The sequence below is a fragment of the Glycine max genome, chromosome 13, assembly GCF_000004515.6.
Source record: "Glycine max cultivar Williams 82 chromosome 13, Glycine_max_v4.0, whole genome shotgun sequence".
Taxonomy (NCBI): domain Eukaryota; kingdom Viridiplantae; phylum Streptophyta; class Magnoliopsida; order Fabales; family Fabaceae; genus Glycine; species Glycine max.
Window position 1 is genome coordinate 42,689,654 of NC_038249.2, and position 25,056 is coordinate 42,714,709.

The 25,056-nt window shown below is 32.9% G+C and overlaps 3 protein-coding genes across 4 annotated transcripts; 1 reads left to right on the top strand and 2 right to left on the bottom strand.

The window, feature by feature from the left end:
* Positions 1-2,436: 2,436 nt before the first annotated feature.
* On the bottom strand, positions 2,437-3,935 carry LOC100804739 (DNA-damage-repair/toleration protein DRT100-like). Its single transcript, NM_001253996.2, has one exon. It carries the CDS (start codon positions 3,799-3,801, stop codon positions 2,695-2,697), a length of 1,107 nt encoding a protein of 368 aa, NP_001240925.1. The 5' UTR covers positions 3,802-3,935; the 3' UTR covers positions 2,437-2,694.
* A 4,767-nt stretch (positions 3,936-8,702) lies between these two features.
* LOC100805273 (protein FAR1-RELATED SEQUENCE 4) lies at positions 8,703-13,069 on the bottom strand. 2 transcript variants are annotated; one of them, XM_006594983.4, is made up of 4 exons: positions 12,740-13,069; positions 9,971-12,142; positions 9,836-9,883; positions 8,703-9,039 (listed from the first exon to the last, which is right to left on the bottom strand). In XM_006594983.4, the coding sequence occupies exons 2-4, from the start codon at positions 12,023-12,025 to the stop codon at positions 8,911-8,913; spliced, it is 2,232 nt and encodes a 743-aa protein (XP_006595046.1). In that variant the 5' UTR covers positions 12,026-12,142; positions 12,740-13,069; the 3' UTR covers positions 8,703-8,910. The 2 variants fall into 2 exon arrangements, with proteins under 2 accessions (XP_006595046.1, XP_006595047.1); XM_006594984.4 differs by lacking the exon at positions 8,703-9,039 and having other exon boundaries at positions 9,835-9,904; positions 12,740-13,005.
* Positions 13,070-19,270: 6,201 nt separating this feature from the next.
* On the top strand, positions 19,271-22,018 carry LOC100805812 (transcription factor bHLH122). The gene is made up of 6 exons (XM_003543501.5): positions 19,271-20,022; positions 20,226-20,554; positions 20,855-21,022; positions 21,348-21,413; positions 21,483-21,551; positions 21,670-22,018. Exons 1-6 carry the CDS (start codon positions 19,482-19,484, stop codon positions 21,721-21,723), a joined length of 1,227 nt encoding a protein of 408 aa, XP_003543549.1. The 5' UTR covers positions 19,271-19,481; the 3' UTR covers positions 21,724-22,018.
* Positions 22,019-25,056: the final 3,038 nt, after the last annotated feature.

Genomic DNA, 25,056 nt, shown 5'->3' on the forward strand with positions numbered 1-25,056 from the left:
CCAAAAAATATGCTTACAGCCTGTTTCAGTTTCAGCACCTGAGATTTAAATTTTGTTTTACTAATTATTGGCAATTAACCCCTTTTGAGCAGTTTGTTTTAATGGAGAGGAAGATAGGAAATTCAATTAAATATTTGGTTAGAGAAAGAGAGAAAAAATAGCTATATTCTTTGTTTAATTTACAAGAGGTGAAAATATATTTTTTTAAAATTCAAATTCCCTCTTTGCCCCCTTCAAATCCAATTATAAGAGAAAAACTCAAATTAGGTGACGCAGAACTTTGGTTCCCTCTGTTTCCATTTCTCTTATTAAAAACTAAACCAACCCAAAAAGAAAAGTTTTTTAAAACTCCTCCACTTCAATTAAACACTATGAGAAGGAAAGCAATAAGTAAGAAATAGGATAAAGAAAAGAAAGGAAAGAAAATGGATTTGTTTCTTTTCACCATAAAGAAAGGGAAAGAAGATCCGAAATAGAGCTATCTCATTAGTGTGATGCCTTTCATTGCGCTTAGGGTCCGTTCCACAGAGAGACAAGAAATAAAAAAGATTAAATGAAGATAAAATAAAATTGAAGTAAAATATAAAATATAAGTTTCATATTATTATTATTTTTTTTCGTTTTTACTCTATTTTCACACAAACGAACACGCCCTTGGAAACGATAAGAGAATGTTGTTTGCAATCCACTAACTGATCAGACCAAAATGGCAGAAGAAATGAGAGTACAAGACCAAACCAATTAAGGTTATGAATGGATTAGCAATTATTCATCATATCACTTTCAGAGGCTCCTTCCTTCTTCAGTGCTCCAGCTACGATCTTAGTCATTATATCTCACCACGTGCGGTGTCTAGCGTTTCTTACTCATATCCACTCATTTTGTCCCTACATCTAACATTATCATTTGTTTACTTTTTTGTGATATCTCATGTCTTTATGCTATGAGTGGAGACATTTGGATTTTAGATCCCCTGTTCAGCAAGTATTCTTTTCAGTTAATAACTTTAAAATAATAAAACCTTCAACAATTATTCTTCTCAACTAGTACCACTAATAACTATATATTAATGAAATATTCAGCAATTATTCTTCTTAATTAATAACTCCAGATTAATAAAACTCATTAATGCACACACGTACACGCATATATTCTTCGAGATTTTTTATTTTAAATTTTAAAATAGAATTAATTATTAATTTTTAATTGTATTACTATCTTTAGACCTGTCAAAAAAATTAAATGGGGAGGTTGTTCTTTAAAAAACAACTCACAAATTAAGAAATATAATTGATGTTTTTGTATATTTTGAAAAACTTTTTCGCCTTTCTATATATATGACTTTCATTATTATTTTTCTTTTATTTACAGTGAGAGTATAAATGGCAGATGAATAAGAACAATTAATTTTGAAGTGAATATATAAAAATAATAGAAATTCATATTAATGAATGTAAAGTTTTAACCATTATCGTAAGGGTAATTATTAGTAAAGGTGCGTTACTAAATGAAAATTAATTACTTTTTTTTAACAATTTTGATGATTCAAATCAATACTAGGTAACCAAAAGTCAAGCTAGAAGGGTGTTAACTGTTAAGGCAACAAGCGAATGATTGAAGAGCAATTTCCACATTGCAAGTATAAAGTAAGTAATCAACCTGAAAGCGACTAGTATTTGAGCCCATGTCGGTGACATAACTTTTCATTTATATTAGATATTGAGATATATATGAGCTTACAATAATAAAAGGCGATATTTCATTGTTAAACTTTATCATCATCGACACTCGACAGTAGTATTTGTTAGGTGTAATTATTGTCCTTCACAGAAAAATAATTTCTCTTTTATCTATCATTTATAAAAAAAAATATAAACGATAGAGTTATTATTATCAAAAATAATTATTGTACATTACACATTTTCATATATATAATACTAAAAATGGCAATTATTTGTTGAGACTATAACACTAAACATTACATTAATTATAGGGGTATATTAGTAATTTAACGATACAGTTATTATTATTATTATTATTATTATTATTATTTCATCCCATTCTATTATCCAAATACTGAAACACATATTTCTTTTGATTCAATATGAAGTCACATGTTATTTATAAATATATATTTTTTAATTTACTGAAATATATTTAATCGAACAAACCTTAAATATTGAGACCCTAAAAATGGGCGCAGACTTGAGGTCATAACACCTTTCATTCGTACTCACTTCCATATTATCTTTGAATCCAATTATAACGCTAAATGCTCACTTTCACGTATCACATAATAAAGTTGACTGGTCTAGCCAGCGATTGATCATTGATTGGAATTGGGTTGTCCACTCCACGAGAAATGATTGCAATGAAAACGAAGAAAAGAATGACGTAAAATTTTGGATCCTTATGTAGTTGAATTGGTTGATAGATAGATAGTGAGTACCTGGTACAAATTCATGCAGATAAAAACGACGTGCGAGGACCTTATAAGAACAGTTGTAGTAATTTATTTAGCGTAGCGTAGGCCCAATCATATAGTACTACATTTACTATATCACGATCGCGATAACAAACAACAAATTGATACATGAAACGGACCGATGAGTTAACTAAGGATGGTACACACTGGTCTAACTGCAAATATACATATATTTTTCCAAGATATTTGAGTTTGCATGTAATGGTGAGCTAGTAGCAAGGTTTGAGGGGCTTCCCGCAGAGACAATCGTTGTAGACAAAGGAGGAGGCTTCGAGATGATCAAAAGGAGAGCCAAGGGGAATCTTGCCACAGAGATGGTTATGACTCAAATCCAAGTGCCCAATATAGGAAGCAGAGGATATGGACTTAGGTATGGCCCCTTTTAGGTTATTATACGACAAATCCAGAGCAGTGAAATAAGACCTCACGCCGAACGCGTCCGGTATGTTTCCCTCCAAGGCGTTCCGGCTCAGGTTTAAGTCACTGATTCCGGAACTAAACAGACTCACCGGAATGGGCCCAGAGAGTTTATTCATATCCAAGTTTAGTGTCGATAAAACCGCCATTTTACCCAGCGACTCCGGAATGGGCCCAGAAATCTGGTTACGAGACAGATCCAGATCCGCCAGACGGTAAATCTGAGAAACCGAGCTCGGGATGGCCCCACTTAGCCTGTTTCCGCTGAGCAAGGCCCGGCTCAGCATGCTGAGAGAACCGAAGTTTCTTGGAATGGGCCCGGAGAAGAGGTTGTTTCGGAGATCCAAGTGCATGAGACTGCTGAGGTTCGCCAGCGAGGTTGGGATTGTTCCGGAGATGAGATTGTCGGCGACGTTGAGCACCGTGAGCCGATGGAGTCTGCCGATGCCGGCGGGAATGGAGCCGGAGAGGCGGTTTCCGATGAGGTCGACGATGCGGAGGAACGGGAGGGTCGTGATGCAGCGCGGGATCTCGCCGGAGATTCCCTTCCAGTCGGCGATGGTGATGCTGGAGAGGCGCGCGAGCTTGCAGATCGCCGGCGAGATGTAGCCGGTCATGTAGCCGGTGCGGTGGGCGCGCTCGAAGATCGGCTCCTCCGACTCGCCGCGGAGGTTGATGTCGGCGACGCGGCGGGTCTCCTGGTCGCAGCTCACGCCGTACCACTTGTGGCAGCAGTCGGCGCCGGTCCACGAGTTGAAGATTCCCAGGTAGGGTTCGTGGAGCGCCGCCTTGAATGCCAGCAGCGCCGCCCTGTCCGACGGCGGACACGAGCGCACGCCGGAGCTCATGGCCATAAATAACACTAGTAGCAACACCGTTATGGACCTAACGGCACCCATTGTGGTTGGTTGCGGTGGAAGCACGTTATGGTTTACGTGAAAGTGAGTAATTTATTTCTTTGGCGTTTAATCTACTAGTACTATATGCTATGGTGTGGTGGAAACACCGTGTCTGTGTGTGAAGTTAATGAATCGGTGGGAGGGGTGTGTGGCTACTTGCATTGGAGTTTGGGATTCTGACAATGCTGGTATTTATAGTACTGTTGTTGATTCAAGTTTTGTGGGCGAGTGACGAGTTTGCCCCTTACAGAGTTCCTAACTGGTGAAGTGATCTTGGAGACTAGTTATAGGACTGTGATCTGGTCAATTTTTTTTCTTTTGTTTTTAAATTGAAGAAAATAGGAGGAACAACTGAACATGGGGGGAGAGGGATAAGTTTGTGGGTAGAAGGGAAATGGTGTGACAGATAGAGATTAGAGTTGAAGCATGCACATGGTGGAGAAAGGACCAGATCCAAACTAAATTATGAGACTCGCTCGCAAGCTTCTATTCTATATGCTATATAGTATACACCCATTGATAATTGTATTGGGACCTTGGAAGTTCTAACTCATTTCTCATTTATTGTCAAAGTAATTACTGTTTCTTTTTTTCAGAATCGGATATATATGCAGCAATCATCGCGTTCTCGCATCCTTTTTTATTTAACTTTATGACTTTGGGTTTTTTTTGTGGTACATGTCTTTTTTTTCATTCCAACTATATATGGCATGTTCATTTAAGTAAAGTCTTTTAATTAGGATCGACATGTATAAATGGAAAGTTCTTGCTTAAGTTTAAGAGCTGTCACATGTAGGTTAGGAAGGAATTCTTCAACGTTAACTGGTTTGGTTTGGAAATTCTTAGAATTGATAACTAAAATATATGTCTAAAATCATTTCAATCACAAATTTTATATTAAAGCGTACTATATATTTGTATTACAATATTAATACTTGTAAGAGGAAAGTAGGTTCATGAATTTGGGAGGGTTCTTCCTAGGCAAATGAAGTTAGGACACTGTCATGTTCCATGTATATCGACGAGTATTACTATTAGTACAATGCAAAGTGACCCCACAGGTACCTAAATCTTTGTCTCCGTATCTTATTTTGGACTAGAGGGAATAAGGAAGCTTAATTCCATAATTAAAGCCCTTGATTTAACCTAATTAGCCGTAACATAATTATTGTGGTCGGTATCAAAATCAGAGTCTGTGTACGTGAACTAATTAAACGGGGGATGATAGTTAATTAATCCAGTTGCCTTTTTGTGGTCACACACTGAAAAATGACCCACTTGCATGAAGATATTGCGCATATGCATATGGGTCACCAGCGCTGGTCGATAAGGACAATCCCATCGTATATTTCTTATTTTATTTTTTTTCTCCATCGATATATTAGTAATAATAATTGTAATATCAATATGTGCAGCTCTGTTATCTATATATATGTTTGTATGTTTTTCATGTATATCAGATTTGGAGAAGGGAAATTGTATAATTTTATCTGTCAATCCAAGAAAGCCAAAAATGAATGCAACAAAACTCGTTTAAAATATTGCTGTACATGTGCGCGTTTTCAATTATTTTATCAGCTCTCTCGCTTTGCATTCAAGAGGAAGAATCCGACCAAGCCAGTGAAGGAAAGTAATGTCCAGGAACCTTATCCGCAAGATTTTATATATGCCAAGTTATGGGAATCAGGAACAATTGCATAAAATAAAGAAATGCTAAATAAACAACTTTTCTTTATTTTGTTTGTTTCTACTAAGATTTCACACAAAACCTGACAGTTGGGTGGCACGCAAACTTTTTCCCTTCCTTATTTTCATATAAATAAATAGATTGCAGAAGATACACGAGCCTCTCCAGTTTGAATTTAGTTTGACTAAACCAGTTATAACCCATGATCCTCCCATTTCTTAAGGTAAGATGATTGTCAATAAGCATGTCTCTCCATGTGCAAAATGATCTTCACACACAGCTGATGGTTGGTCATAGGATTCCACTCCAGGGACTCAAACAGTTTGTCTTGGCTTGAAAAGAAAAATGCCATTTTTCCCTTTGGGAGAAATTAGCATTGGAAAATATTTAACATATACATACATGTATTCTCTTTTTCATCTCATTTTTCTTTTTCTTGCTCTCCTTCTTCCTTTATCATATCATTTGTCACATTTATCTTTCTCTTCTTCCTATCTTTTTAGACTATCCACTAATCTCTACATAACACCTAATTGAGTATGTTTAATTCTTAAATAGTTTCAAGCAATAAAAAATGAATTGTACATTTGTAGTGATTAACATATGATCAGTTGATCCCATTGAGACAAAAATTAACATTTGTAACTTGTGCTTACAATTTACATTCTTCTAATTATAGAGTTTGATTTTGATATAATTTTTTTATACAATTAACTAATTTAAATATAATTTTTGAAATAATTATTATAAAAATCAATAATTTTATTGTTTATGACAATTTAGGATTATTGTTTATGAGTCCAAAGGATTTCTTGGTCAGAGATCAATGACAAATCTCTTGAATTATCAAAATATGTGTAAGGAGTTAAGTTCTACCAAAAAAATATTTTTCCATGCATATGAAGAAGATATTTGACTACATGCTCAAGAAATAAGATTATTTATCTTGTCACACTATATTAGTACATTAAATATATGAAAACACTATAAAAAGTATTTTGATTAAATGTATGAAAACACTGTAAATGTATTTTGATTAAATTCATGTATATATAATTTGGAGCCGACCCCCTCTTTCGTTCAGTACGTCCCAATCACTAACCATGTCAATAAAATGTTGTCGCCAAGTTGCCTGTTGAAACCCAGAACTGCAAAGTTTGTAAGAATTTGAAGAGTTTGTTTGGTTAAATAACTTAATTAAGATGCTATCCCAAAAAGTTTATTGAAATAAGTTGAAAAAAGATCTTCTAAACAGACACCAAATCCATACCAACCCTCGCAAAAACTCGCCTTATCCTCTTCCTTGAATGTAACTAAAACCATCTTGAGTTTGCTACCATCATCCTTTCTGCAACCGTTGATTACACCTTTATAGAAGCAAACAAATATATTGTATTGTACAAGCTATGTATGGGTTAATTCAACTCCACCAGGAGCACAAAGCCTCTTTTAATTATATTGTTCAAGCCCAACCTATCTCTACTGATAATATAAAAAAGGTCCACTATCTCTTCCTAAAACATCAACAATGTAATTTACACGTCATTAACGTGCCATTCAACGAGGACCATTACGCGTTTGATCCTCATTTCCTGCGAACAAATTACATGAACTAACCTTCAGTCACGCAATATTTAGTGCATGACAATTTAGTTTACATTTACATTAATAATAAAATAAACAGTTTGCTTGGAAGGTATCGCTACATGCATGAGATAAAAAATACACGTGGATGAAATTTAGTTCCTTACATGAAAGTTAGAAGGTTTTGTATGCTGACATTTGCTTCAATGAGAGAAAATCTTCTCAAGTCTTTCAAAGTAAATGATTTAGTTTATTTGGTAACCAAAAGTGGTGAGGAAGCTTCAAACTATGCTGAAAACCTAAAACAAACACACTTCGTTTACGATTTTTTAATTTATGAGTTTAATAATAATTCTACGTTCTATCTTAAATTTTCAACGATATCCTGTAAGTGCAATATCAAATTAATAGATAATGTAAAGTGAGACGAGACCGCAAGAGGACGGGAGAACATACTATTTAGAAACCAAACATTTTTTTTAAATGAGACGCGTTATTCAGAAATCAAGCTATTTTTTTATATAAAAAATAACAGCCACATCACGGGAAAGATTACATAACTTGTTCAAAAACTGGGGCAAAGTCAAGGAACCGGGAAAGATGCGGGTAAAAAAGAAAAGGATGCAATTATTTATAACACATCAACTTGTACATGATTAATGATACATAAATATCTCATTATTTTAAACACCTTATTAATGCCTTTTATTTTTCCTATCTCTTCCTACCACATAAAAATTTTATCATATCATATCTATATTTTTTACTCTCTTTCTACATGTTACTTTAGAGTTTAGAGTGTCCATTAAATTTTTTCCTCTTTTATATTACAATTTACAATAAGTGTGAACTCTACAAACTTACAAAGAGTCAAAGATAACATGAAAAGTAAAATCTATTCAAAGATGATTGAGGAAATATGTAGAATTCAGCTTCAAGTAGTTCTGCGGCGACCAATATCCTACCTGAGAATCAAATTTAGTTAAAATCTATCAAGTTCTTTAAGTTCAATGAACTTAATTTAACGTTGCGAACATCCCTTGTTCTTTAAAATGTACGAGGACAGGGTATATATACATACACACATATATATATGGTTCATGTGGACACTTCGATTACGAGTATTGATCTATGTAGTTCCTAATTTTACAAGGATATCACTTGAGTTCCTCAAATTATTAAACTTAACAGTTTGTTTTAATCTTTGAAAATATAAAAAAGATGACTAAAATGGTCAATATTACTAATTTCAATAACTAAAATAATCTTTTTATAATTTTAAGAAATAAATAGATAAATATTTGTAATTTTAAAGATTAAATTGATAAATATTTCTTTTATAAAAAATAATTCAGTAATAATGGAGGAAGTTCATTTTTAGGGTAAATGACAAATTATTCCTAAAAGTATGAAGTGTTATCAATTTAGTCCCTAAATGAAATAAAATGACAAAAAGGTCCTTGAAAGTTTCTGTTATCATTTTAGTCCTTAAACTTAATTATTTATTGTCAATTTAATTCCCAAAAATAAAAATATGTTAACAATCAATTGTCTTGTACTTTTATGGACGAAATTAATCATTTATCCTTTGTTTTATTTTAATTTTTAACTTTTAACAATAATATTGGACTTTTACCAACATTGACCATTTATGGTGAACTTACCTTTAGAATACAATGATACTCAAGTTAGTACCAACACTCAAATTTAATTGCCTCCTGGGCTCTGCAACACAAATACCATTAAGTGAAAGGTATAGTGCCTTCCAAAAGTGCCATTTCTTAAGTACAGCTTTATACATGGCCACCAGATCCTTTTAAAAACATTTTTTTATCAAGCTAACGATTCTCGTGCAAATGAGTTGAAGGTGCAGTATGAAATGGTGACGAAACATTATGGAACAGAGCAGGTACCACGCTGTGAAACTGCATTGGCATGACATTGTGTGATCTTGGATCAGTCAGCTCCTGTAACATGTAAATACAGATTAAAATTGTAAAACCATGCCATACCCATGCTTTCACTAATACTTGAATGACAATTTATAAAATGGTCTCATCAAGAATACAGATATTGAATATTTGTTGGCATTAACATAATGTTTAATGAATCTGCAGATGTATGATTACATACACCAATCAGATCCTTCTACACAAGACATGCAAAAATTATAATCCGCATAATTTATTATCCAATGGATCAAAAATCTAAAACTCATAGCCTGCTCTTCTTTTCTTTCCCCTTCTGAACCCGAATCTTAACATGCATTTGTCATTGTTTATCCCACAGGTCAAGACAAACTAACTGGCTTCACATTATTCTCTCCCCAGTGAGTGACGTATAAATCTAGCTAAAAAACCTGAACACTATAGATGCCACAGAACTGCACACATCCATCCCTTGCCCCTATATTCGCTTTTGGGTTTTTTTTTCTTAGCTTCTCTCCGGTACCCGGCTAATGAGAGTTTCAAGGGGTTGTTGTTGTCTTATTCAATATGCAAAGGGATTGGCTTCCCTACTGCATTCCTAGCATCCTTGTTTTTTTAGTTTTCATTTTCTTTAATTTACTTTAATTTTTTCATTGCTTATGGATACCATATCCTGTTAATGCATATACCAAAATAAATGTAGTCAACAGTTCAGTCCCAGAAGACAGGTCTTTCATGGAATCTGATGAATTAGCAGAATTTATTCATCAAAATTAAAACAAAATATAACTAGAGATGTTTGATGGCAATCAATAAGCATTAGGGAATAGCATACCATTTGTTGAAAACCATCTTTGCCACTACCTACTTCGACCTGAGATACCTATAGCACAAAGAGAGCAAACTAAAAAACATTATTTAAAAAAAATTAATAGTAGCAGGAAATTCATTAATCATCAAAATAACTGACCTTTCCTTTATTTCCTTCACTGTTTTCAACACTTCCTAGACTCCTACCAGCCATACCAGACCTCACAGCTTTCTTTCCAGTATTCGGTTTTGGATCAGGGACCTTATTTTTAGATGTAATAATAGAATGATATTCTTCTTCAACATTACAAACAACATGGGTACTTGAGGCATCAGGTCTCATACCATTCTCAACAGAGTTGTTCAAATTTGCACATTGCTTTAGTGCCTCACTTATGGCACCTAAAGCCATATAGTAACTTTCTTGTGACAAAGAACCTTCTTCGCCTAATATTATTGCCCGTCTACACAAATCATTGAATCGTCGCACCTTTGATTGAACCTCTTCCAATTTTTCACCAATAGGATGCCTGCTCATAGCAGCATTTGTCCATCTTTGCAATATATACTTTGGTGGAATGCTGAAAACACCAGACATTTGTAGAACAACAATAGCATGTCTACAGAGATAACCTTTATATTCAAACAAATGACATGAACAACATATATCTGAGGTTGATGTGTTCCATTCTACCATATAGTTTTGATTATTTTCAAAGTCTTTCACAGTATAAGCACTAGTCACACCATCATTTTCTTTCTTAAGATGGCAAGCAGCTGCACCCAAAACCTCAACCTGGAACTTTCTAAAAATTTCATGTGTGTAAACTGACAACATTTGCTTTTCAAAAGGGGAAGGAGACTTCAGGTCAGGTGTTTCATGCCAAGCATCAAAATTTGCTTTGGCTTCCTCTTCATGCCTATCTTCAAGAATCATTCTATACTGTTCTATAAATGCTCTCAATGAAGTATCAATTTGGATATAGTTGTCAAACAATGAATTTAAACTTTCAGAGCGTGAACTAGTAGACAAGCCAGCAAAGGAAATATCTTTCATAAAAGTTGGTGCCCAACATGTACGGTCATCATATAAGGATTGAACCCAATCAACATCTCTAAGGTTAAAGTCGTCAACCAACTCCCACCATTTCTTATCAAATTGCTCCTCTGTCCATGATTTGTATATACAGTTGTTAAATTTTTCCAAAAAGCTATCATGCCACGCACCAAAAAATTCCAGTTGTTTTGGTATCATTTCCAAAATATGCCACAAACAAAAACAATGACGTGTTCCTGGAAGAAAAGCAGCAACAGCTGCTTTAATAGCCTCGTTTTGGTCAGTGAGAAGCACTTGTGGAGCTCGTTCTCCCATTGCTATGAGCCATGTTTGCAGTAACCAGGCAAAAGTATATATTGTCTCATCAGCAATCAATGCACAGCCAAGCAATGTTGGTTGAATATGATGGTTTACTCCAATGAACATTACCAATGGTATTTTATATTTGCTCGTAAAATATGTTGTGTCAAAAGAAACAACATCAGAAAAATAAGTAAAATCTTCCAAGCCTTTAGCATCAACCCAGAACACATTTCTTAGTCGATGTTCTTCATTCAAATCAACTGCATAGAAGAATTTTGGATTCTCTTCCTGCATGTGCATGAAGAGTTCAAGAAGCAAGTGAGCATGTCCTGCTTCTAGAACCAAACTTCGTCCTTTATCGTGTTGATGTTTCACAAAGTTCTCTAAGCAATCAACATTCTGATATGCAGTAAATAATTTAGAAACTGCATTTGAGTTCTTGCGCCTTCGCATTCGAACATCATTACTTAGTGGATCAGAACTCCTGTGACTCCGAAAAAAATGAGCTTGAGCTGGTAAAAGCTCATGATTATGCTCCTTCACAAAGCTATAGACATACCATTTACCATCTTGCCTTCTCTTCACATGCATGCTTGCTTTACAACCAATTTTTGGAGACGGGCGTGGATTAATTGCATCATCAGATTGCTGCTTATTACCATATCTTATACATGAAAATTTGGCATCAATAAATTCTTTTGATGCCCTAGACCTCCGACTGCTCAACTTAGCAGTGCCAAACCCTGCAGACTTAGCATATTCTTTGTAAAATGCATATGCCGCTTCATGAGATTCAAATTCCATATCACTATGAGGCTCTGAAATTGTGCTACCCACGACAGCAGAAGAATCCATAATTATTGCAGTAACATTCAGATTTCAGCTCCAGAAAACAATTGCTTCACATGTCTAAAAGAATCACACGTATGAAAGACGCAAAGGTTTGTCTCAATGATCCAGCAAAGGTGGTACCTGAATGGAAGGGCAATGCTTCATTGAGAAATTGTGCCAGCCAGGAGTTAAAAAAATGATATTATAGATATAATTATACAATCTTTTGTAAAGAAATGAAGGACTCAAAAACAGTCAAAACAGGCAGTATTAAAAAACTGAGCATTTCCACAAAGCTAATTAACTCTATATTTATGCATAATTCTCTTTTACCAGTATACTTTAGCAGAATCTGACTTTATGGTATTAAAAATTAAATAGAAACAGCTATCTAGCTTTCCATCCACTCTACGTTTCAAACATACTGTTCATTAATTTAATAAGCGGGATGACACTGGACACATTCATTCTCTAAATTCGAACAAGTTAACTCAATAAAATTTATCTATCTGAAGTCTGAACATGCACCTTACCTAGTTTAGAGCATTTTTTATTTTTCACACAAGCCAGCAGCAGATAGGAACCCAAAAGAAAATCATAGCTTAAGCAGAACTTCAATTAAATCATTAATCATTTATAGAAATTGAAGCGGTGTACGGATGAGAAGAATAAAAGCAAAATGAAGCTAGAAAAAATGCAGAGATTAAGCGCAATTGAAACGAGCGGAGGTAAACTCACTCCGACTTGAACCCTTTCCGTTCTTTCTGCTTTGCCTTCGATGGGAGAAACCTGCTTCCATGCGCGCGGATCCAAGCCCTAACCAGTTATATGAGTAACCTATTGTCTTTTCTTCTCAATTTGGCTTCGGAAAACAAATTAGGGTTTATCTATCGATGATTATAGAGTACTCTACGTGCAGGTAGAGGATAAATTAAACAGAAAATTGGGCCGAAGATGTGTTTTGTTGTTAATAATAATAACAACTTATTTATCCCAAATTAATTAATAACGGTCTGTTTAAGCCGCAGCGGCACTCTACACATGTAAAATGAGCAATGAGAGTCGCCTTCTAAGATTTGAGTTTTTTTTTAAAAATTGTTTGGTGGATCAACTCAAGTTATGTTTTGAGTCGTTTTTAGTTAATTTGTTTTGTTACATGGATCATTTTTAATTTGGTTTGATGTCTTGTATTTTCTTTAATGTGTTCTAAAATAATTATGTGTTAATAAAATAAATTAGTCTAACAATTCATTTTTTTACGTGTATTAAGTATATAATCTATGATTTTTACAATAGAAAAATTGTTTTTAATTTTTATATTGTCAATCAAACTTGATCAAGATTTTTTTATTTTTCTCTCCATGAATTTGGTATTCAAATTTTAAAAAATATGTGAATTATCATCTCTCATTGAGATAATAGTATATTTTTAAAGTTTAAGAATTAATATAAAAGTAAAAAGACTTTGATTATGCTTATAAAAAAATAGAAATCAAAAATAATTTTTTTATTTTTTACTTTATTATTATTTTTTAATGTATTTCTTATTTTTTAACAAATTTCATATAAATATACATCAGTAAATATATACATATAGATAATTAGAAAATATGAAAAAAATGATTATAAATATTAATATATATTCAAATAATTTTATACTTACACGTGTCTCATACTATTTTATTTTATTTTATGCATACATGTTATTTAATAATAGATATTAATAATGAAAAGTTCACATTTTATAATTGTTAGTATTTCTTTAAAGAAAATATGTTTTTCTTTATAAATGACTAGTACTATTCTTAAAAAAAATATTTTTCCTTATAATAGAAAAAATATTGATGAATATTGAATACAAAAATAAAATAATGTCAATATAATAATTTAGTAGATTTTATTTTGTTTTGATTAATAATAATTGGGAGACTCGTAAATGTTTTTATAGTGATATCAAGGTTATTTAGTTAATTTTCATTTTTTATATTTTTGTAAATAAAACTATAAAAGTGTTAGACATTGAGCCATTCTCAATACTCTAAGTATCAATTAAGCAAGATGCTAATATATATTAGTAAATATCAGTATATCTTGATGATTAAAAAAGGTATATTCAAATAATTTATATTAATAAATGTCTCAAATTAAATCATTATATATATATATATATATATATATATATATATATTAAAGAATATTAGTCTTACAGATATATTTAATTTGTTTTTCTTACATAATAAACACATTTTTTTATTTGTACATCATAAAAACATTTAAGCTGTGGTTTGGTATGAATAAATAAATAAAACTTTAAAAATGCATATATCAAGTGATCAAGTTCTCTTAAAAAAATAGTGACTAAGTCATAGTTAAACCTTATATTTAAAGAAGTGACTAAACTCAAATCTTATCAATTTTAACATAATCCCTTAAAAAATAAACAATTCTAACCCAATCTAATCAATTTTCACCCGTCCAAAAAGCGTTGAATTAAGGAATATGTTAGGTATGGCTTCATAAATGTAAATCTTGACAATGTTGTTAAGGGGTTTACTGTTAAGAGAGCTAAATCACAAATTAAAGTTAAAAGGTATACATCACTATTCTATCGAAAACAAATTAAAGCTAAACAATCCAACCGTGTAAGAATAATTAGGAGATCTCACCTTGCTGACGAACAAGACTTTCCCGTTTTGGATTCTTCATTTTAAATTTAAATTGCCCGAGACAATATGTAATATTAAAGTTTTTCATTAAAAAAAGACAATATTAAGAGAGAGACCAAGAACTTTTGCACGTGAATTACAGAGGAAAATCAAAAGAAGAAAATGAGTTATTTGGGATTTGTCTCTATAGAAATAGAACTGTATTTCCATACTCTCAATTTTTATAATTATCAAAAATTGAAATCCAGAATCATTGTAGCTAAATAATTTAATTATAATAAAAAAATAGATAATAAAATTATGTTATTTTTAAGTTAACACCCATGTACCTAATGTATAAAATTAAAAAAGCATATATAAATTGGTTAAATTACTTTATATGTTAAATGTCTAATGAATTTGGAAATTGATAAACTTTTTATGATTTTAAACAAAATTAAACTAAAAATAATATAAACGGGGAAAAATTATATCAACTATCAGGATAAATTTTAAACATCCAAAAGTAATATTTTTTTAAAGAATATATTAAAGAACTTATTATACTTTATATTTTGATGGAATAAAATTTATGTTTCTATAAAAACTTACACTTTTATATGCCGTAATCAATTCTAAGTATTGATGTTAACAAACTAAGAAATTAATAATAAAAATGTAATATTTTTTATTCTTCGTGCAAAACAGCTCGATATGTTATTCTACATTTCCCTTTTAGATTATATTTTTAATTTAGCAGTGTTCTTTAAAAAATAAATTTAATCGAAATGACATTGATTTTTTAAGTTTTTATCGACAAACACGTGTAGGTTTTTCATTTCTAATTTCACTTAATGTGAACACTAGTGACAAGATCGTAATTGAATTTTAGCAATAGACAATCGTACATTTGTTAAATACTGTAAGTTATATATTATCTCACATTCAGACAAAAAGGTGCTTTAGTTATATTAGTCTCGTTATCAATCAAAGAGATTTCGTCATTTGGCAAAAGCACAGTGTGAGGTGTGAACAGACAGAAACATAAGATATGATAATCTAATAGTTAAATGGTGTAAATCACAATCTTAGACTGTAATTGGCTATGAACTTTTATAATCTTCGTTTGGTTGGCCGCAAATTTCGCACCCATCATGTCCAAATCGCATCTTCGTGGGAATTGGGAGAATTCCAGTGCGCACGTTGCGGCTGACTATAGGAATATTTTTTTGCTTAACTATTTTTTTTTTCTCATTAAACGAATAAGTTAGGCTTAATACATTTGGATTTTAAAAAAAAGTTAAGGAGCTTATTTTTTCTTATAAAATAAAAGATGAGATAAGTAGCTTAAAAATACTAACATAAACAAATTTTAAAAACAGACTCTAGACTTTAGTCTTCCTCTATCATAAACTAATAAACGTGAGCTGTAAAAAAATTAAACTTTTATTTTAGAAGAGCTTAAATTAAAACCACCAAATAAATTTTATTTTATTTTTAAGACTATTTTACAAAAATAAATTAAAAATTATTTTTAATTCATAAAAGAAGTTGGCCATACATTTATAGAAATTTAATTTAAGATAACAACACATTGAAACATTTTTTGAAAATTTCCGGGCTCAAAAAAGTATTGTCTTTTTTATTTAATTAACTTTGAGATTGATTGAAACCATTAAATATTGCACTGTGCAGCTTAAAAATTCGGCGCATACTCGACACGTGATGGACTTCGACCGTCTCCTTTAAACTCGGCACGACACATAGAGGGACAGTTGACCAACGTGACTTTGAGTATGACACAACCTCCTCAATGTCGGACGTGTATATACAGAGCCAGAGGAAATACCTTCAGGTACGTTTTACTCATTTCATCGATAGATACATAAAATACCTAGGAGCATTATTAACTTGCTCCTCATGGTCCCTTTTGCATGTACGTCCCCCCCCACTTCAACATAGAAGATCGAAGATTCTGCTAAGGACGAGGAGAACTAGGCAACCTGTTAGGAGCTTGCCAACAGGAACCTTTGGCACCTATCGTGGGGTCAAGGAAAAATTTTCCTTCGGCCACAAGATGGTAGCAACAAGGAGAGGCAATCCTAGTTCGTTTATGCACTCCACATGAGTCGAGACATCAACAATATGGGAAATTAGAAAACAGATGAAACAATTATGGAAAAAATGAAGGCCGATTTGGAGGCCTCGAGGCAACAATATGAGGTGGACATGTGACGATTAAGGAAGGAAAACACAAATCTCAAAGTCTACATTATAATCCAGCACCCACCTCCACCACCCCCACCACCACTAACTCCACCTCACTCCCCATCTGCACCACCCACCCATGTTGAAACACACACCTAAGAAAGTCATACTCAACTCTCCTATTACAATCATTGTGAGGAACCCCAAATCCACTTTAGACCCAAATCGTTGCACATTCATAATGATGTCATTCATTGACACCCTTTTGTGGATGACATAATGGATACCCCTCTACCCATAACATGGAATTCCCTGAACATTGAAAGATATGATGGCACCTCGGATCCAAACGAACACTTAGGCACATTTACCACCCAGGTCAACCTGTACTCCAATGACGATGTTGTGATGTGCAAGGTATTTTCCACTTCCCTCAAAGGGTCGATGTTAACATGGTACAAGCCCCTACCCCCATGATCCATTGACTCCTTCTCCACTTTAGCTCAGTGTTTCGGAGTGCAATATGCGACTAACCGTCCTCACCACACAACATTCGTCACCTTGGTCAACCTACAAAAATTATATTAACTAGTAACCGTCATAAACACCTATTTTAATCGTCAAATATTTTTATATGTATGAAATTTTTTAAGCATATGATAATTATTTATTTTGTCATTAGTTATTGCTTGTAACTTTAGTATTTTTTTTTTCTCACATTTACTCTATTCAACTCAACTGATGGTATTTTTTTTATCGTTCAACTTAAAGATTATGTAAATTCTCATTTTTTTACAAACCCATAGTTTTTTTTACTGGATTTAAATTCTCATAGTTTATAAATATATATTTTGACCTTTCCATCTAACATTTGTTAATTTTCCTATGGATCTATATATAAATACACTTTATTAGCCTTATTACATATTCTCTCTAAATCGATAATATGACACCAACAAAATTAAAGAAAGCATAGCAACATTAATTGTTGAGAAAAAAAAGTGTAGAAGAGGAACATTAAATAACAACATATAAGAGTGTGTTTGTTTTAATTAAGAATTAACAATATATATTGAAAAATGTTAACATGGTAATGTAACATTCTTATGTATCTTATTAGTTTTGAAAAATTATTCATATACATAACTTATTCTTTATTATTTTTCGAAAGCACAACTCATTATCAGGAATTTATATTACACATATTTTTTTCATCTTTTTATTCCTATATATGTAAAAGGTAGGAATCTTGTAATTCCATGAAAATTAAAAATAACTTCCCATGTTTCTCTTATCTTACCTCACTTATTTATTTAATATTGTTCCTTTTAAATTAATTTGTTTTAAAAATATTTCAAAAAATGATAGATATTTACCAAACATGTTTGATGAGAATAATATTTTCAGTAATAACATTACCAAAAATATTATTTCCAAAAACAGTAATCTAATCCCTGAAACAAATGTTCTAAGTGGCTACAGGCTATTGGGAAAAAAGAATTTTACTTACTTGGACGTTAGTGTTGTTTCTAAGTATGATTTTTTTTTTTTATCATCTTCTAACTTCGTGGACAAGGAAAAAAATCGCCGCATAACCTTTATTAATTTTTCATCATACGTAGAAGTTCTTGATGTTCTATGGCTTTCATGTTAGATATGAGTCACATTTTGGCTAGTTTTATTCGGTTAATTAACTAGGCAACAATAAGTGTTGAACATATTTGAGTGCTTCGTTGTAGTTATTCAATTTATCACCTAAAAAATCGCGGGGAAATCTTCCCCAATGAATGCAAGCATGTGATGAATTTCACCAGGAATTAATTATTAGTACAATACAATCACGAAATTATTACACAAACTTGTACTTGCTTTGAATTCAAGAACCGGGTAAACATGATGGCACTCATGCATTTAAATTTTTTACAGAAAAATAAAAAATGAACAGTGTGATCCATTAAAACCTAACTGAAGCTGAGCTATACATAGTTGCATCGATCCAATTTTGATGCATGCATTGTGACATTTAGCAGCAGTGCAGGCAATAAAGTCATTTCACCTCGTACCCTTCCCATTTAATCAAAACCTATCCTTGTAAAATTTGGATTTATTTTCGCCCTTTCTCCCTTGGGAACAAGTCCCCTCCTGTCTCTCTGCCACCATTCTCACACTCGAGTTGCTTCCCAAACCAAAGGGCATTACGGTAAAAATGCCGCCTGAAACATCCCAAACCTGAGGAGGACCCAGAATTTATGGATGTGCCTCGCTTTTCATGGAAAGAGAAAAAACTATTATTATTATTATTTAAAAAACAATTCTTCATTTGTCAATAAAAAACAGTAGTTCAGTTGTTAAAAAAATACTCATATCTTATAAAAATATGAATTCAATTTTTATTAATAATAAAAAAATATTGATAGATAATTTGTAAACATTTTTTTTAGTATAAAGAGGATATGTCACAACCATTAAATAAAGTATTTTTTAAAAATAAAAATAAAAATCCTTGGATTTCTCTCTCTTAAACACACAGACAGATATAGGCCTATAGTCCTCTATAGATCTGAGCAAAATTGAAGGCTTGGTTCCTTCTCTCCGTGCTTCCCCGCACGTGCCAACAGTGAAAAACAATGGAGTCAGATCTCGAGCAACAGCCGCAGGTGAATTCCTCGGGTTTAACTCGGTACCGATCGGCGCCGAGTTCTTATTTCTCGAACATCATTGACCGCGAGTTCTACGAGCACGTCTTCAACCGTCCCTCGAGTCCCGAAACGGAGCGAGTGTTCTCACGCTTCATGAACAGCTTAAACAGTGAAGAAGAAGATTCGCTCCATCATCACAAGCTCTCAACTGATTCTTCTTCTTCTTCTGCGGCGGTTAAGGAAGAGGTTGTTAACCAACATAACCAGAGCGTCAACGAGGAACACGTGGTGGTGGCGGCGCTACAGCAGAGTAATAATAACATGAATAGTTATAACAACTCTGCTTCTCGTAATTTCTACCAAAGCTCCTCCTCCAAACCTCCCTTGCCGAACCCGAACCCGAACCTGTCCTCAGGTATGGAACAAGGATCGTTTTCAATGGGACTCAGGCATAGTGGAAATAACTCTAACCTTATCAGGCATAGCAGCTCACCCGCAGGACTATTTTCCCAAATTAACATTGAAAATGGTATGTCCTATATCCTATATCCTATGTTTATTTACTTTTTTAATTTGAGCTGTAGGGTAGTACAATTATGTTGTCAACTTAGAGATAAAAAAAAAAAAAGACTAATTATTTTGGGGGTTACTATTAGGCTTCATGTTTGTTTAGGGCGTGAATGGGTTTATGTATGGGTTGCCATAATGATGTTATGAAAGCTTAATTGGCAGTGTATGCTGGTGTGAGAGGCATGGGGACTTTGGGGGCTGTTAATAACAGTATCGAAGATGCAAAATTTTCTAGTTCGAGAAGGTTGAAGAATCAACCGAACTATTCTTCGTCGGGGAGAATGTCGTCCATTGCTGAAATTGGGGACAAAGGGAATCGAGAAAGTAGTCCAGACAATGAAGCTTTTGCTGATGGTAACGATTTTATCACCGGTTTCCAAGTTGGTCATTGGGATGATGCTGCAATCATGTCTGACAACGTTGGTGGTCTCAAAAGATTTAGAGAAAACGATTCAAAACCATTTTCTGGCTTAAATGCGGCTGAGACTCAGGTAGAACGATACTAGAGTGTCTTGATTTGGATAAGTTTCTTTGTAAGAGAAGAAAATAAGAAATAAAATGAATTAAGTTTCTCTCATAAGTTAAATTTGTAGAAACTTTCTCATTTATGTTTTCTAAAAGCTAATTTTAATTTATATGTATGTTAATTTGAACTGAGAGAAACTTAATTCATGTTATCATCTTATTCTATAAGTGCTTATTGAGAAATTTATCTAAAGAGAGTCTATAATTGATCTGATGTATGATTTGTGAGTGGAGTACCATTGACATGAATTTTTGTTGTTCATCAGAATGAAACAGGACAGACTCATGCTCCTTTGGCCCATCAGTTGAGTTTGCCAAATACTTCAGCTGAAATAGCTGCCATTGAGAAGTTTCTGCAGTTTTCAGATTCTGTTCCGTGCAAAATCCGTGCCAAACGGGGCTGTGCCACTCACCCAAGAAGCATTGCAGAGAGGGTACCATTTTATTCTAACCAAAACTTTCCCCTCTTTGTTTTTCCAGTAGCAAAAATTATTGTATGATCTGGGGATCATATAGTCTTGGTCAATCTTCATGTGCATTATTAACTATTTTTTGTAAATTGAAAAAAAAAATGATTACATGTTAGGTAGAGATTGGACAAGATGTGGTAACAGGACCATACAATAATTTCTCCTAAAATAGACAGCCGGATTTCCCCACAACACTTCTCTTATTTTGGAAAGCATCAGTGTGACAGTGGGTATCCACAGTTGAGCTGTTTTTGTTTTTATTTAATATTCTTGTGGAAATTGCCTTCAGGTTAGAAGAACTAAAATTAGTGAGCGTATGAGGAAACTTCAAGATCTTGTCCCAAACATGGACAAGGTAAGATTATTGGCTTAAACCTTGCATTGCTCATACGCCACAGTTTGTGTTGATTGTTTCCCTTTTCAGCAAACTAACACAGCTGATATGTTGGACTTGGCTGTGGATTACATCAAAGACCTTCAAAAGCAAGTTCAGGTATTTTAAAAAGCCAAGTTATCTTAGCTATCAACATTGTAAATGTGTCATTTATTACTGTGGAAATAATTTTACCCATCATTCGCTTATTTTCTTCCAACATGTCTATATATTGTAGACGCTTTCAGATTGTCATGCAAAGTGTACGTGTTCACACGAGAAGCAACAATAACGGCAAAAAGGGAGATTGGTCGACTTAGTTTGTGTTTCTATACCCCGTTGAAATTGAAAAGCTTGTTGAGTTCAATGCTCCAGAAGCAACCAATTCTTGCTATTGGGAAAACGTGTGTTTAGGACTTTTCCCATACACTTAGTCTCTGTAGTCTGTACAGATTAGTAATAATTTGATGATCGCCTAGCTAGAAATCTAGATTGCCTTTTCTCTATTTCTGTACTTAGAAAAATACATTTAATTGTTTGGCCCTTCGTGTATCCAAAATAAAGATAAATATATATAAATTTATGTAGCTGTAGGGTGCCGGTGTGCAAGTGCAACTTCTTCAACGGTTGTGGAGGCGGGGGAGAATAATTGCTTAAAAAAGTTGACTTTTTGATGCCGCATGAACAAAGCATGTCATGTCTGTACAATTGTTAAAGTTTGTGTTGTGAGTTTAATCCGTAAGCTTTGAGGACCCCATTTTAGGGGTCAAAAAAATCTAAATCTATCGGTATTGCAATAACTGTACGGGTTTGGTTTCACAAGGAGAATTGCATAGCAACATGGGGGCCCTAGACCGACATAAAATGGTTTCGTTGGTGATCCAAATTCCAAAGTGAAAGTGTGAGCGAGGTTTACCGTTTACCTCTAGATGTGTTCGATAAAGCCAATTTAGTGGTTGTCGTATCCATTTTTGGGGCTCATTATCTCAAACCATTTATGAACGGTGGCTCTCCATTATTGTGAGGATTTGTTTGGATGCTATCTATCACCAATTTGGATTCGACTACTCTGTAGTTTAATAAATGATAACTCCAATTATGATGTGAATGCAAATTACGTGTATGTTTGGTTTCACGTTACTATACATTTTACGTTATTTTGCTTAATATACGTCTGTCTCCTTTAACGTTGCTTTGAGTAGCTTATGGATATGACAAAATATTTTTTTTTTTTTATTTCTAATTTTATGTCTTTTCTACCTATTCATTCTCATGGAAAAGAGGAGTAGAACAGAAATGCACTCACACATGTAATAGAAAAAGTAGGAACTCTGGAAGACTTCAGAGGCCTTGCGAAAAGTTTCAGATTTTAGAACCTAAACTCAAAAAGTTTTGGGAGAGAAGCTCGTAACAATAAATGTCTACCTAAGCTACTGTTTTAGCTCATACTATCTCACTTTTTAACAAAAAAATTGTAGTAAAAATACTTTTATAGAAATTAGTTTTCGTATGTTTTAATATATGCCAAATTAATTTTCATAATCTAATTTATGGGAAGTAGTTTTCATAATCCAACATTATTAATTTTATTGTAATTGTTAAAAAACTAGTTTTTTTTTTTAAAAAAAATAATCTATATATCAATATCAATAATAATCTTTAGGAGATGCATTTTATTTCACAAGATAATATTTTAATTATTAATTTTATTATAATTTTTTTATAAGCCTACCTATTTATTTTAAATTAATAATCAATATATTCATATAATAATAAATAAGAATACACAAGACATTTACAAATAACTAAAACCCATTTTAGTAATTAGATACTCAAAATCAATTTTGATTCAAAGTATCCAAACAACATTCTCTTAAAAAAATAATTTTCTTATATTTATTATCTAAACAAAAATCACATTACCTTATAATTAATATTAACCATAATCAAGTTTGTAAAATCAATTTTGTCACTGTGAATCCAAACACAAACATACAACAGATATTGCACGTTTGCTTAACTTCAAAAACTCTTTATTATTATTATTATTTGCTTTATGGAAGTTTTATTAATCTTAAAGGGAAAATGAAAACTTAAGATGTAAATGTAATAATAAAGATAAAGGGCCAGTTGTGCTGCCCTACCCATCTTATTTTTTTTCTCTTATTATTATTAGGGGTTTTGTGGTGATTTAATGTGATTATCTCTTCAACTACTAATTAGCAACGTAGAGAAGAAAAAAAGCTTGGTTGGAGATAGATGGCCGAAAAAGGAAAATAAAATGGGCTTTTGGAGTCGATAAGGTTACAAAAGAGAAAGTTAGGATTGAAAGATACGGCACAGCTGGAAGCAATGGACAGGATGAGTGAGCATATCCCTGTTGGGCCAAGTGTGGGGTCCAAATCTAATTAAGTGAATGCCATGTCATAGATGATGTCAGAGAGCAAAAGTTACCCTAAAACGTTAAGTAAATGTGGGATAGTGGGTTCGTTGGATTGGAGCAATGTTATTAATGGAACCCACTCAGGCCCGGGGCCCGGGACCCGGGCCTACTAGTAGCTACAACGTAGAAAACAATAAAAACGAATTTTGTAGGTAGTGAGCCACAGGGAGACACGCAGATGCTTGGGCTTTTCACTCTCTCCAATCCTTTAGCGTACGTGAACATCAAGTATTTGATCAAATATTGTTCACAGAATTGAGTCTTTCTCAATGCTTCTTGACTCGGATCAGATGGGGATGAGCTGCACTGCACTGCACTGCACTGCAACTTGCAACTTGCAACCATCTTTTCCAAATGCCATAAAGCAGTGTTACCCTTCTAAGCTAGCTCCCTTCAGCCGCGGGGATCAACGGAAATATTACTTTTACCCGCTCACCCACATTATATGTTTCATAAAAGGAAAAAGAAACTATGCATGTGTGGACTTTTTTTTTTCTCATTTGAATAACAAGTGAAGTGTTAGCTTTTTTTCCATGAGCTGAATTTGGGGAAATTTTAAAATAACTCGAAGAATGTTATTGTATAAAGGTTAAATTATTTTTTTTCTCTAATTTACGGTTTAAATTTGATTTTTTTTTATAGTTTTAGTTATTTAATTTTTTAAGTCGATTCAATTTAGTGTTACTATTTAAATTGATTGTATTAGAGAATGTGTATTTAATTTTCTAATTTCACATGATTTTCAAAATTTGTAATCAAGTCTGTAAAACTATAAATCATTGAAATAAAGAATGGTAAAAAAAATATGTCTGGTTCGATGAAAGAAAAAAATGAGAAAAAAATACAATCATGTTAGATAACAATTATATCCTTACAATATACCAAAGGGGTTTAGTTCACTTTGGTTAAAGAGAATGCGTAAATTTTATAAACCTTTTATATCATGTTTAATTATTATAAATAAAAAAATATCATTACAATATAACAATTGAGATAATAATAGATTAGCTATTTTACGTAATTGCAGTAAAAAAAAATTATTTTACGTAACGTTTCCTCGTGGGTTCATGGGTTGTACTTTTTTTTTCCATAAGTGTGGCGTGGAATATTTTGCATGTAGGTCTTAATATTTTTTTTTTCTTTTTCATATGTTTCGACTTGATGAAAGCATCTTGAATTTGA